The sequence below is a fragment of the Mesitornis unicolor genome, unplaced genomic scaffold (assembly GCF_000695765.1).
Source record: "Mesitornis unicolor isolate BGI_N332 unplaced genomic scaffold, ASM69576v1 scaffold10656, whole genome shotgun sequence".
In the NCBI taxonomy this organism is placed as follows: domain Eukaryota; kingdom Metazoa; phylum Chordata; class Aves; order Mesitornithiformes; family Mesitornithidae; genus Mesitornis; species Mesitornis unicolor.
Window position 1 is genome coordinate 40,115 of NW_010188916.1, and position 15,113 is coordinate 55,227.

The following is a 15,113-nucleotide window of genomic DNA, read 5'->3' on the forward strand; positions in this document are numbered from 1 at the left end:
CCCCTCATCCTATCACTACATGCCCTTGTAAAAAGTCCCTCCCCAGGATCCCTTCAGGTACTGGAAGGCAGTTATACAGTCTCCCCAGAACCTTCTCTCCTTCAGGCTGAACAACCCCAACTCTCACAGCCTGTCTTCATATGAGAGGTGCTCCAGCCCTCTAATCATCTTCATGGCCCTCTTCTGGACCTGCTCCAACATCTCGATGTCCTTTTTGTGTTGGGAGCCCCAGAACTGGACGCAGTACTCCAGGTGGGGTCTCACCAGAGCAGAGTAGAGGTGAAGAATCACCTCTCTCTATCTTCTGGCTACACTTCTTTTGATGCAGCCCAGGATAAAATTGGCTTTCTCGGCTGAAAGTGCATGTTGCCAGCTCGTGTTGAGGTCTCCATAGTATCCTCACAAAGCAGTGAGCTGTTCCTGCACTCATGCCCTGGCACTATCTCAGCTGCAGCATCTTCCTGGTGCCCACCAGCCTCCCACAGTGGCCATCCATGTCCTGCATGTCTTGTTCATGTCCCATCATTCAGCCCCAGGGCCCTCAGCTGTGGCTGTGCCAGGAAAGCCCTGCAGCAGCCCCCTGGCCCTTTGGGTCTGGGCCAGGGACATGGGGAGTGCCACAGGGCGAAACAAGAACCTGATTAACTGCAAAAAGAGTGGCTTAGGAAAAGAGGTTAAAAGGTGTAGGGTAGTGCTAAAGGACAAGGGAGGCTGTATTTCATAAATGCTGCCCAAGTTAGTCATGGGAAATGGCAGCTAAAGCAACAAGGTCTGACAGCGGGACCTGGGGGAAACTGAGGCAGGGAGAGCTGATGCTGGCAGGCCCTGGGGAGCTGCTCACACCAAGTCCAACAGAAAGGCAGTAAGAAGGACTTTTTTACCAAGGGTTTTGTTAATTTTTACCATGGCATGCCTCTCTGCACAAGCAGCAGGTCAACCTGCTGTGTACAACAGCTGTGCCCTCTTTTATCTAGCTTTTGCATAGGCTCCGCTCTCTGAGCTTTTAAAATGAACCATGAGGGCCAGAAACACTCAAAAGGTGCTCCTGGTTGCCTGGGCTAGGTTTGGAAATTGCAAAAAGAGGAATAAAAAAGTTTTTTAAAAAAGAGAACTGTTACTAAATAGGAAGGGGGAGTTATGCATAAAAAGGGATTTTTTTGCAGGAAATTCTTGGTAATTGCTTATCTGAAGGCAAAACAGAACTTAAGCAAGCATCATGTGGGGGTGGGGGTAGGGGTGAGGGTGGGTGTACACATGCCCACTGCCACAGCCAGGGCTGGAAAGTGCACAGGAACCAGGTAAAGGGGCACTGAGGTGGGGGAGAAGTGGTGGGGATTTACAGAAAAAAAAATCACCTTTGCATTTTGTCACATTATGGGAAACTTGGCCACAAATTGGTTTCAGAAAGTTCAGATCCATGATAACCCACAGACCTTTAATCAAAGCCTTCACCTGAGATGAGGTTCCAGGTTCTCTCGAGCAACTGTCTGTGCCCCCAGCAGCCCCAAGGTCTCTGGGGTGTTGGAGTGAGGCATAGGGCAGGTGCTGCTTGTGCTGGGCAGCTTGGCCATGCCAGCACATGAATCTCCTTTGCTCAGCATTTCATGACTCAGGCAGCTGCAGGCACACCCAGAAGTAAATTTTAGGAAATTTCAGAACTCAGCTGTTGGATAACTTCACATGTCTCTACAGCTGATGACACATGAGGTGCTAGGAGCATTCAGGACATCTGTTTAGCTTTTACACAACATCTGGAGTCTTTATGTGGAATAGGAAGGCACGGTCCTGGGTTGGGACATGGCTCCCTGTGCAATGCACAAGGGAGGGAGAGCCCCAAATACTTTAAGGCCAAAGAGCACTGTGAATAAGGCAGTGACCTTATTTGTGGAGCAGCGCCATGAAGTTTAGACCTAGAAAAACTTGCCAGCAAGTGACTCAGACTCACGGGTGCCCGTGGCACAGCATCCGCCCTCAGGACAAAAGAGATGTGAAATACTCTGACCAGGCTCCTGGGATCTGTGCTGGAGTAGCAAGGGCTCTGTGTCCCATCCCTGTGCCAGGGACACACGGGGAGCTGCCTCCTGGTGCTCCTTGGCCGGATGGAGAAAGGCTCATCTCCTCTCTTGACTCAGTGGATGACCTCAAGCGCTCCCTCCAGCCAGGCAGTCCAGGCTTGCCCTTGCCAGTGCTGTCACCAACACTATGCTAGGGCAGTGGTCGGTGACAACCGGTGTAGTTACACTGGAGATGCCACCTGTGATTGGTATAAGAGTACACAAAAACCGCACAGCAGGAGTCAGAGCTGCGTTCCCTATGCACAAAGCAACAGGAAGAACTTCAGTCATGTCAGGGGATAACAGGTTTTACTGGCAAAAAGTCCACAGCTGTTCAGGTTTTTTTCTTCTAATATGAACTAAGAAGTGATTTGCAGGAAAGAAAGGGTGTGATGAAGACTGGCATGTGGACCACAAATGCAGCACCAGTGTCTGAAATGCTGAGCCAAAGGGGCTCATTCTCTGAGAATTTCACCATCAGGGAAGTAACCATGGAAAGTACTAAATAATTAAGTACTATTGAGAGTTGCCCAGTAACTGAGAGTGCAATGGTCTATTGCTTTTTCTGTGAGTTTGTGCTTGGGTAAATATTTAGGCTTTTAAAACTTTAAATAACAGTGGACATTGTATAAGGACACTCAGTGCACAGCCCCGGACAATGTTTGCTCACAGATGCTCTATTACTTATATGGTCCTCTAAAGGCTTTTCAGTCCATGCAGTCCTTTTTGCAGATTGTAGTGGTCTTTGGATTTAGCAATGAGTCAGCCTGCACTCCCAAAGGCTGGCTTCCAAAAAGCCTTGGTAAACCACAGCTCTTGGTCAACAAGTGAGAGACAGCCGTATCTCAGACTGGCCTGGATTGCCCTGCTTCATCAAATCCAAGTGGTTTTGGTTATTCTTTGATTTTCTTTTATAATGCTCAGGTTAGCTTTTTAACTGATATCAGGCTGGTAAGGATTCAAACCAGGAGGGGAAAAAAAAGAAAAACGTTAAAAAAAAATAATTAAATATTGCCTAGCAATGAGAAACACCCAGAGGCCAAGGTAAGAGCACTTACTGTGAATAAGTGGGCATTAGTGCCTTTTGTTGACAGAGGCAGCACTTCAGTGGGCACCCTGTCTGCCTGCTGAAGCCTCTGATTGCCCAGCAAGCAGCAATCTAAAATAAATATTTCCATCTCCTAGGCAAGAAGATTGCCCACTTCCCCTCTCGCACCACTCCATCCCTGAGCACCACTGCCTCCGTGAGCGGCAGCCGCTCCGCAGCATGTCCAGGGCTGACTGGCAGTGCTGTTCAGAGACTGTGGCTCAGGCGTGAGGGTGCTGCCTCTCACATCAGTGCTACCAGTCATGCAAATGTGTATTGGGATAAAATGTCTGATTTTTGTTCCAGGAGATGTGTTGTGGGCGATGGTAAGGAGAAAGTTAGACCCACAACAGACATGGGAAAGAAAGGACGAAGAGGTGGACACCACAACTCCCATTCACTCACAGAGACCACAAGGCTTCTCTGTGTCAAGGGGCTGTTGATTTCCATATGTCTGTCTGCCAATCACCAAAATGATTCAGTGCTCACCTCCCTTAGAGGATGGTCACAGACCTCACGGGGCTTTGAAGCAAAAAGCAAAAGAGATTTGCACAACATTGTGTGATCCTTCACTGAAGACCCAATAAAATAATGAGTACACTACAAAATTATGTATTTCTGGGTGGTGGAAACCTTACAATACCTTTTATTTCTCTTAATCTGAAAATACAGCAAATGGGAACAAACAAAACAGTGAGACAAAATATAGCCCCATCTTAATTTTGAACTACTGGAAGGAAACTCGGTTTCATCACAGGAATGTGCTGGTGTCCTGGAACATGAACAGTTTCACTGGTTTTGTAAATACTCCCAGCAAATGTGGCAATAATCTCTGTGCTGTTATAAGAGTGGGGCAATAGCATTGCTGAAGCCTTATGAGCCATTTCTAAGATTGTGAGCAGGCGTTCTAATAGACGTAGTTTTCCCATAAAAAGGATGAAGGAGGCCTTCTGCCTTATAATTTTGTATTTGAAGAGATAGATATTACCCAGATCCCAAACAGCTTTCATTTTTCTTCACAAAGGAGTAGGGAATTTCAGACTAAAGAGATATTTTTATATACAATAATCTTTGCTTAAATTAGCATCATTTCTTAAATCCACATTTTTTTCCAAAGCCAGACATTGCTTCTGCAGCTTGTCCGGTTGCTTTTTCTACCCCATCTTGTGCCATCTTGGAAGCCTTGTCAATAGCTGCAAGAGAGGGAAAAAGATAAGCAGAAAGCTGGAAAAATGCAGCATGGTTTAATATTTATGATAGAAGGGTGAGGTGTGAAAATGATTAGACTATAGAAGTACGGGGATATATCTTTAAAAAAGAATTTGGCAGTTTCTAATTGTCCCCTCATTCTTACATAATTATTAAAATTGAGAACTGAGCTTAGTTTTTAGTTTGTTTCCGATCCTCATAAACGCAATGCCAACGCTTTCCCGAGGGCACCTTTCCAACTGTGGGATCAATAATGTTTGATCCCAGCTGCTGCATCAGCAGGCATGGGGGGCTAGCAGGGGGCTGGACCTGGGTGGACCCCCGCCCCCGGCTAGTGAAGCAAAATGTGTCTCAGTGTTATTCGATCCTCAAGAAAGAAGAGCAAAATTTTGTCTGTGCTGCTCCCACGAGTTTTCTATAAAGGAAGTCAAAATCTGAATGCCATGGATGAGACCTGGTGGTCTTGGAAGTCTCAGCTATTGCCTGCCAGTGAATGTATGGAACTACTAAGTAACAGATCCTAAAATCCTTTCCCTTGAGATTTGTAAAAGATCAAAATTTGTCACTGAAACCAAGGACTTTCAGGCTGAGAATGCCTGAGGGACAGGAGGGAATGAGCATTGCCCGCTGCTGGCTTGCGTTGAGATGCTCCATTGCTTTTTGATTTGCACAGAATTTCTCCTACCTTTCTGGCTTGCATCTGTAATCTGGTTGACTGCATCCTGAGTAGCCTGTCCCAATGTGTTTGCTGTAGTGAAGGACAAAAAAAGATAAATAAATTAACTTCCAGCTGTTCACATTTATGCTTATAGGAATTCCCTACGTCAATTGGCTCATCTGCGTGTCCACAGAGGGTTATGGCCCTGGCAGGAGATAAGGCTGGTAGGGAGCAGGCTGAGGCCGTGTGCTTTGCTCATGGGCACCCTGGGAACTGTGTGTGTTGCCAGAGCAGCTTGCTATGAGATTAGCATTTACCTAGCACCTACGGTCAGCTGAGCAAGTCGATGACAGATAAGAAGATAAAATAAAAAGGAGATAAAGAAGCAAAGATTAGCAGTGAGTTTCAACGGTGTCATTTAGCTGCAAGTTGCTTATTTTATACTCGCTTTTATTGATTTTTCTAGCTTATTCTGCTCAGGGAAGTTTTGCCATCCAGTACACATTTTCTTTGGAGGCCATCTGGGAGTAATGTCTTTTCCAAAACGGAAGCAAATGCATTAAACAGTGAAGGATGGGAAAAGGGAGATTTTACAGACAAGATCCATATAGAAGAAGAGGAGCAAAAGCTGGAAATGCAATGGATCAAGTCCAGAATGCAAAGCATTAAAAAAGTGAGAAGCCATGTAATTGTAAGGTGTCTGATAACTTATGAAAGAGCCATCTTGCCAATTGTGCTAGAAGAAATAGTGACCTCTCAATGGCATGAATATACTCAGGGTGCAGCAAGGACTATTTTGTTTTCCAGAAAGGCGCACTGTCATGTTTCTGGGTCTGCTACACATCTGTTCCCAGCTGTATGGAAACTTACTCCAACTCCGAACAAATCAGTGAGGTTACTTACATATTTCAGCTATACAACACAGTGTTCACAGAATCACAGAACGTTAGGGATTGGGAGGGACCTCAAAAGCTCATCCAGTCCAATCCCCCTGCCAGAGCAGGAACACCCAGATGAGGTTCACAGGATCAGAGTCCAGGACTGATACAAATAATAACCTGCTAGGAATGAGCTGCACACAAGCGCTGTAAGCAGTATACTATAAAATGCTAGCATAAGCATTAAGGAATATACTATAAAATGCCAGCATAAGTATATCAACATTTTTCATTTAAAGGAAAAGCTATTATACTTTGCATCAAAAAAATTGGTTTCCAATGCACAGTGCTAGTAGTAATAATACAGTACTTGACCCTACAACAGAGGAAGAGCTATGACAGAAATGTGTGCACAGATTTATTTTATTTTTTTAACTGTGCAAAGTCTAGTGAGCACTGCAATAAGTAGTACAAGCATGTTTCTGTTATATTCTTCTCCAGAATATAACATGCTTGTACTACTTATTGCAAACAGGCCATTGCAATCAATATAGTTATTACCAGAAGGCATTGATAGTCAGGCCAAGTGGCAAACATTAATCAAAGGTTAAATTCAACTTCTTAAAAGCAGAGCAGTTCAAAAACCTCTGCAGAGCATGAGAAAAGACCACTCTGACCGATGTAAATGCTAGATAAAAAAGGTTATTACAACAAAAACAGGCTTCCCTGCTCTGAAAAACACCGAGTTTAAAGATCTGTTTGGGGAATGATAAGGGTTGGACGATGCTCAGCAGCCACTGAGGGAGCTGTGGGTGGGTGGGTGGGTGAAAGGGGTTGCCCACGCCAGGCTAAGAACTGTGGTCAGCCTGGGACCGTCTCCAGGCAATGGCCAAAACCTACCCCCCAGGAACTGAAAGGAAAGAAAAGCTGTGTTGAGCTGGTAACACTAGTACACTAGTAGTGTAACAACACATTGGGGTTTCTGTAAGTAAAAGCAGTAGCTAAGCCGCCCACAACAATACAACATTATTTAATCTTTCTTACCAGCATCTTTTGCTGCACCTTCAGTCTGTTCCTTCAGTCCCTGGAAACTTTTACTGGACATCATGGCTTCTGACACCTGTTAACACGTCTCTGCTTCAAGAAAATTCAGTACCTGCCAATGTATAGCACACCATGTGAGAGGTGTCCTGACCTGTCCTGGTTTTATACACATGCCAGGAGGCCTGCTGATGCTTTTGGGGGTGATTGATGCAATGGGTGGAGTTTGAATGTGAGGAATGAGAGCTGAAAATACAAAAAAGCCATTTATTTATCCTCCCCAATATAGGGTGTGCCCAGGTAGAGATTTCTGCTTCATTGTTCTGTGTTTGTTTATAAATGTGGGTGTTGTGGGTTTTTTTTTAAATCAAAACCAGAAAAAAACCTGTTCCACCATCATAGACAGAGAAAAACCATTGAATTGAGATTTGGAAAACTACTGAAGTAGCAGTGCCTGGCCGGGCTGGCTTCTCTCTTCTTCCTTCATCCCCTGAGCTGAACCTCCTGAGAAGAGAAACCAGCCCAAACTTCCTTCAGTTTTTTAGCAGTTTTAATCACAATCCCCTTTTCTTGTCAGGTTGGATTAGATGGCAAGAGTTGTAATTTACTTTTATTTTTATGCGAAACTGCACATCTGGTCATGTTTCTAGTTGGCTGCTCAAGTCGTATTACAGAAGCCCAGCATCACAGGAGGCCTGGGCTAGGCATATAACCTGTGTCAGCACTAGCAGTTTTCAGGGGAAGGGAAAAGAAAGAACCCAGATTAGCAAAACCACTTTTTCCTAATGTGACTTAGTATTACAGGTTTTGTTAGCACAGAAACAGTATTTAAGAAAATTTCCTTACATCACTACATTAATGAAAGTTTCTAGCTTTAACCTCTGGCATTTCACAGGTTTCCACTAGCCTTTAGAATTTATGTTTTCTGCCAATTCCCAGTACAAAGCAACTTTGCACAACTAAACCATTGGCATAGTTGGGGGTTAAAGGGCTCGACAGCTTCGTGGGGCTCAGATATCTCATCTCCATTTTCAGCATACAAATTACCTTGGTTTAGATGTTCACACTTGTACCCGTATTCATCTTCCTGAGGAAAGCTTTTTTGGTGAGAAATGGGCATGACAACAAGATGTCGCAGATAAAATAGAGTGGGAAGTGACAGTGCTCATAAACTTAGTACTTCATTAGTACCCAAGTGAGGAAGAGTAGCAGAAAACAAGGTTAAATGCATTCCTCCACGGCTCCCATTCAGTCTGTCACTGCAGAGAGCTCTTTTCGACTTTGGCACCACTGGCACCACTCATTTATTATTTCAAACAGCAATTCTCTTTCCCCCCAGACAGGTCAATTAGCATTTTAATTATATATTCACATCAGGTATCTTTTTCAATTCCTTGCTGATTTCTTTTTCAGAGTGATTTTCTTACTTGGATTTGCAAAAACTCAGATAAAAGACACCCAATGTTCTAGTGTTCTGGCATTTTTTGGACAAAACCACTAACACGGACCTGTGTGTCTTTCTTGCCCAAATCCGATACCCTAGCAACAGCAAGACCATAACAAACAGGCGGATTTCAGCTGCTCTCAGCTCCCTTAGCCAGATGGCTGCCGCCTTGCTTAACTTCGTGCAAAGTGTTTGCGAGTGCAAGAGCCCACCAGGGAGCCTGTCATGGCTTGAGAGGAGACATGCCCAGGCACCAGCAGCAAATACCTTCCATCTGCCCTGGAAGTGTCTGATCTGTGCCACTTTCTGCTCAAAGTGTTAAGTTTGTGAATAAAACCTGCACCACTGTTTGCATAGCAGCATGACTCCTCATCTAATGCAATCTTATCCTTATCATTGGTATAATTATCCTGATTCCAAGAAAAAAAAAAGGCAAAGAAAGCAAATTACACTTTCCTGGCAAACTAACATGGCATGATCATTATAATGCAGCCCAGAGTAGAGGGAAAAGGGACTTTTGGAATAGTATGTAATTATCTCATATAATGGGACAAATGATGTGTGCATCAGGTGGCTCACAGAGTTACAAAACCACATCAGAAAATTAATTGAATGTATTGCATCATCTTTATTCACTTTGTAAACTAACATTACCTTTTTTAAAGCCAACATGAAGTGTTTTGAACTGATGCTGATAGAGATTTGAGCACTCACATGCAAAAAGAATGATTGACCTGTGCAACAATAAGGATTTCAATTTCATCTGCTCAGAAATTTGTAGCAATTTATTTTGTTCCGTTATGAATATTGAGACTATTAATGTAGATTGGATCTGTTTCTGGATTTTGTAAAACAATATTTCTCAAAAGAATTTAACCTTCTCTTGGTCTCTGAAAGAAATAATATCGGAAGAGAATCTGTTGAAAGCTTTTCCTGAGACAGACTATTTAAGGAATGGTAAAAGTAAAATAGTAATGATTTCTAATTATAGATCAATGAACTAAGCAAACTAACCATATGGTTTGAAATTAATTCCTGTCCTGGTCCAAGCTACAGGTCATCTGACTTAGATTTCACTGTGTATATGTCCCAACACCAGGTTTAAGTGTGTGCACAGGCGTTCGTGGCGGGCTTCCATGGGTCTCTTATGGGTGTCGTGGGAAATCTCTGAACTCAGGATGAGCTGGATGGTCGGGCATCGGCCACCTGGGCACTGGCCTTTCCCATTACTTCAGCTGGAGTTCAGTGAACTTGTGGGCACCCTGGAACAGCAGTGGCTATGTTTTCAAGAAAGCCAGCTTTCAAATGTGTGGTCTTCTGAAATGCTGTGTCTCCAACTTGGCAGGAGTTAAGCGATCCTGCACATCTGGGTGAAAAAATGAGCATTTTCAAGAACTGTTCCTCCTCATGAATTGGTTCTCAACCATGTTGTCTCACGACAAGAAAAGATAGGGCAGGGGGCAGGATATTGTAAAGTACTTTGAAACCTAAATGGCAAGACACGACAGTCTGCATGCTCCTTGTTGCTTGGTTTCTCCACAGTACTGACCCAAATCTCAGTTTTAATTTTACTGGTACATCTACAGTTTTAACTCCTGTTCCTCGCATGCATTACTTCTTTCCAAATGGGTTTCCTGGTCTTTGATTGCATCATTTGGTGTATCCTGAGGTCAACTCAGACTGCCTACAGGTGGAAAGTTAGTTTGGACTTTTGCTCCATTCAGCTCTTGGTATCTGCTGAGACTGCAAAGAGATATCCTGGTTAACGCCAGCTGGGGCGGGTACCATGGTGCACAGGTAGAGCCACATGCCGAGGTGCCTGTCAAATTTCAGGCTATTCCAACAATTACTCCACCTGGCGAAGCTGGGGTGCATCACTGACACTTAGCCAGAACTGAGACATGAAAAGTGTCACCATGCGCAGCACTGCTCACCTCCAGTGGGGAACTTCTCTCACCAGTGCACTTCTCCCACACCTGGCTACTTCTCCATATTCTGCTTCTTCTCAGTCTGTTGCCTTTGAAAAGCAATTACTTGGATTCAGAGGGAAAAAAACCTCAAACTGGGTTAATTGCTTAATTGCTAGGAGGGCTACACGACCCACAGTTCTCGAGCAAGTTGGCCACTCCAAACATGCAGCCTGTGAGTTAAATCTAAGGCACTGCAGGGAAATTAGAAACTGTTGTGATTTCCTATCCTTTCCAACCTTTTCTATGGCATCTTTGAGCACCCTCTCACATATCAGTAACATGAACCCTTCTGATTTTATTACCTGATGGTGAGAAGTGATTGATCAGAGATAGAGCTCGTGTTTTACACATGAAAATGGACAAACGAGGTAAATTAAATAGGAAGTGTTCAAATGTCTTTGGGTTTTGTTCATTGATAATTTTACCAGAGTTGAGTTTTATAGGTAGGCATGGTTTCCACCAGCAAGGTAAATGCAGTGGTATGTCAGGGCTAAAGAGTTTTACACAGATCGTTCCTGAAGTTATCGAATTGTGCAGTGTTCAACATCTGCAGCTGCTGAAGGAGCCTGATACTAGTGTGGAAGGGATGTAGTGTTTGCATCAAGAAATAAAATCATTTTTAGAAACGGAATTGTTTGTTCATAAAACATAATTATCATAAGTCATATGTTAGTCATGTAAAAGATCAAACGAATGTTGTTCTAATCAGGCTAGAATAGCCCTTCAGTTCAAATATTGAAATATAGTTCTGGGAGAAAAGTTGTTACCTCCTTTATATGCGAGGTAACATTCTCCAGAAATAATCAGTCAGCTCTGCTTCAAAGCATGAGATCAAAATAAGGCCAGTATATATTGATTTCTTTACCTTCTGGTTTCTGAATATCTAGGCAACATCTAGGGGAAGCGTTCAGTTTCTGCTGTCTTCTGAAGCACTGAAGACTAAAATCACACTTAAATCCTGGGATCGTTGCAGAGTCTCTCGGTATCCTGCAGCTTCAGTATTAGGAAAGGAAAAAAAATAAAAAAAGGTCTGGTCTTTAAATTAGGGTAAAAAGATGAGAAAAGCTTGACTAACCCCTTGAGATCTGGAACAGGGTGAGGGAAAGAAATACCTAGTCCTGTCCCAGGACTGGCCAGGAAAGCTGAGCATTTGAGCTGGGAGGTAAACTGAGGGTAGGGTCTACAGGAGAGCTTTGTGTATTTTTCTAGGCACGCTGAAAGGAAGGAGCACGATGGCTCTACCTTTCTGGCACACAGCTGTGCTGCCCGCCCCAGCTGGGGCTTGGTGGGAGAGGAAAGGTGGAGAAGCAGAGCTACCCAGCTTTCTTCCTTCCCACGCTGGGATCCACACAAAAGCAGCACCAAAACTTGACAGACAAACTTTGTGCAAAGTCGTGCAGGCAGGGTTTTGTCTGACATTTAGAAAGCTCAGTTTTAATCTGATTTTTTTCTGATACTCTAATGTATGGAGTATTTTCATGTGACTTGGTAGGGTTTCAATGTATTCATGAAACAGTTGAGTTATGTTGCAATATAGAAAAAAGTGTCAAAGAGATGAGAATGTGTGAAAGTATTTATTTCATGGAGAAGAATATTACAAAAACAGCCCTTCAGTTTTTAATCTGGTGCTCTTTGAGTTCAGTTTTAGGACATGCATTATGCAGATATGAAAATAGGACTTTCAGATGAAGTGGGATTTTAAGAAGTCTATTATTACCTGATTTGCATTTAAATCAGTGGAAGGCAATTGAGATATTCTGCAGAGAGCCACTGCTTTCTCTTCTGCACCCCAGACAAATGTCTTTGCACATTAGGCCCTGCATGCCCTTTAGCCCTTGGCTAAAACACACTTGGGGGGAGCTCTCAAAAGCTATGAACTGTATCAGAACAAATCACTTAATAAAGCTTAACTGCATTTTTACATGGTAAATATGTTTTGCTATTACAAGGGGGGAAATGTGTTTCTCAGCATTTTGTTGCTCATTTGTACAGTAAAGTTGGGGCAACATTTGACAGTGGCTGTTCTTGGCTCCCTGGATCACAGAGGCCTGAGTTCGAGCACCTGGAGTTGTGTCATCGGGGACAGTCCATGGCCCTGCTGCGACTGGCACTGAGCACTGTCTTACCACAGTGGGATTATATTAACAGCTTCTGCAACAGAGGTACAACACATACAAGGTCCGCTTAAATAAATCTCAGTCTGAGATGTGTAAAAGAAACTATCACCCAGATCATGCCCTGTCAGCAAAAAACATTTTGCTAGTGTTCACCTCCATTAGCTTTCACCTGGGGCAGGGAGGGTCCCGGCATCTCCCTTGTGAAAGCACCTTCTGCCATGGGAAGTTTTCTGATCCATCTCCTCCACCCTCCCATGTTTCAGTTTCCTTCCATCACCTTTCATTACGCTTGTCTGAATACTCATTAAAAGCACAGACTTCTTCTCCATGCAGTGAACCAGACATATGACAAAGTTTAATTGAATAATTAATAGATAATCTTCTTGCCCCTTTTATGGCAGACCCTACTACTTCAGGAGAAACAACTGTTCCCCTTCCTTACCTCTGACCGAGGCTGCTCAGACTGGCACCTCTGCTCTCCCTGCCTGGGTCACAGCCGGTCTGGAGAAGGGACAGGAAGGAGACCAAGGGTCAGCGAGCCATGGCATGGAAACAGCACTACCCTGTTCCTGCTCACTGACGCAGAATGCTCATGTGGGAGGAAACAACATGTCCTGATCTCTGTCTTTAAGGCTTGTGATTGCCTTGTGCAAGATGCATAAAGTCTCCTCTGAGCTGTGACCACAACGGGATTAGACCAGACCTAGGCAGGGGCTATGGCAGGGAAGTGCTGACCCCCTCATCCAGCCTGGGCATGAAACAGCATTCAGGGATGTGAGAAGCAGGCAAACACAGAGGCAGATCTTTAGGAAACATTTAGACCCTTTTAGTGCCCATAGTCAAGAAGTATTTAGGCTCACAGTTCTAGATATACGTGTGTAAATACCATTTGAATCCTTCCCTTCCCACAGGGAAGAAGACGCTGTAGCATGGTGTATCGACATGGAGTGCTGCAAGCCTCTCTCCTAAGCAGCTGCATAGCTCAGTACTGCAGAGCAGTGTGCCTACACTCTTAGCTCAGCAATTCTCATTTTCTCCTGGTTTAAGCCCTTTTGAACCAGGGGCGAGGCCTTCTCCAGAGAATGGGCTTTCAGGGAGTGGCTTACTCTTTGCTTTGAGTTACAGTCTGGCCCAGCCAATACCTGCCCTTGCCTCCTGTGTGTCCTGTAGCTAGCGAGGGCACTCATCTCGACCTTCCCCCCGGCTGATAGAACACCTTTTTTGCTTTGGAGCAGAGGGGATTTTTCCTGTCTCTGTCTGGAAAGCACTAAGAATAGGCACCAGCCTTTGCTGCTGGGCACAAGTATCGTGGCCCCCTATGCCCTCTTACCTTGGTCTCAATTTTAGTTGTTCTGTTTAATTGGGCAAGTTCTGCAGATGCTTTGTAGGACATCAGGAAGGAGTATGGACATGTCGGATACAACTTCCTCTGAGGGGCCTTGTTATCTCTGTTAGGACTCTTTTGTTCCCTTTACTTGTTGGGATCAAACATCCACTCAGCTGGAAATCCCGTGGTCTCTGCAAGGCAAAGATTTATGTGCACTGTTAATGTGTGAGAGAGGCTGATATCACACTCACTAGAGCCTTCCATGCTACAGTAAGTCTGTCCTTAGCCTTCCATAGCCATCATCATTATGCAGCTTAATGAAGATTAATGATCTGGTGTTGAAGCAGCTTAAATCTTCACAGTTTACACTGGCTTCTTGTGGATTTGTGGGTGCTCTGCCTGTAGGTGAGCAAAAGATCCCATTTTCAGATTCATACCTACTGACGTGTTCTAAACTCATCCTTTATTATTCACAGCAATGAGCCTGTAGCAACATTTCCCTGCTCTCTCTGTTTGTGACCATGGAAGGTCTCTATGGCTCTCATTCAGCAGCTTATCTGCAGACTGACCAACTGCTGTAACCGATATCAGCCCCAGTGTTCGTGTCGCACCAGTGACTCTCCTTTGGCCCCTGTTATCAGGCCCATGCATTTCACAGGAATCCTGCCTGTCCCTGCCAGCCGTGACGCAGTTCTGACCTGGCAGGTCGGTGCCCATCGTGTTTCTTTGATTACCTTTCAGCCATTCCTTACACTAAGAAAACATCAGGATAGAGTTTTCAAGCTCTGGTTTAAGCAGAATAAACAGCAAAGAGCAAATGCTAATTGAGTTCAACATGACTTTCATGATCCTTGATAAAGCCTTCTTTTTTCCAATTCCCCCCCCGCCCTGCACTCTCTCTTAGATATGGGGGGATATTAAAAAGTGAAAACTTTATTTTTCAGCCCTGGGAGACAGAAAGCTGGCCTATCTATGCTAAACAGCAAAGAGCAAATGGTAATTGAGTTCAACGTGACTTTCATGATCCTTGATAAAGCCTTCTGTTTTCCAATTCCCTCCCCTGCCTTGCACTCTCTCTTAGATATGGGGGGATATTTAAAAAGTGAAAACTTTATTTTTCAGCCCTGGGAGACAGAAAGCTGGCCTATCTATGCTACAGACTTCAGAAATACAAATTTTCCATTATTACCCATCTTATGCATGATGGTTTAAAGCTCTTACAGTCCTGAGGTCCCTGTATTTTAATACTACACTTCTGCAGGAAGAGTTCATCAGTTTGGAAGGATCAACAGCTAAAATGTGCAAATAAAACTGACAAAACAAAAAAA

At 44.1% G+C, this 15,113-nt stretch overlaps 1 protein-coding gene across 1 annotated transcript; it reads right to left on the reverse strand.

The window, feature by feature from the left end:
* Window positions 1-4,227: 4,227 nt before the first annotated feature.
* On the reverse strand, window positions 4,228-6,991 carry ADIRF (adipogenesis regulatory factor). The gene is made up of 3 exons (XM_010185887.1): window positions 6,931-6,991; window positions 5,036-5,098; window positions 4,228-4,334 (listed from the first exon to the last, which is right to left on the reverse strand). The coding sequence occupies exons 1-3, from the start codon at window positions 6,989-6,991 to the stop codon at window positions 4,228-4,230; spliced, it is 231 nt and encodes a 76-aa protein (XP_010184189.1).
* Window positions 6,992-15,113: the final 8,122 nt, after the last annotated feature.

Bases quoted from the DNA above. Each gene is read 5' to 3' on its own strand.
- ADIRF (XM_010185887.1), bottom strand. From the start codon at position 6,991: ATGTCCAGTAAAAGTTTCCAGGGACTGAAGGAACAGACTGAAGGTGCA. The intron at 5,099-6,930 runs GTAAGAAAGATT...CCTTCACTACAG, and splicing joins AGGTGCAGCAAAAGATGCTG to CAAACACATTGGGACAGGCT. The intron at 4,335-5,035 runs GTAGGAGAAATT...CCTCTCTTGCAG, and splicing joins TACAGATGCAAGCCAGAAAG to CTATTGACAAGGCTTCCAAG.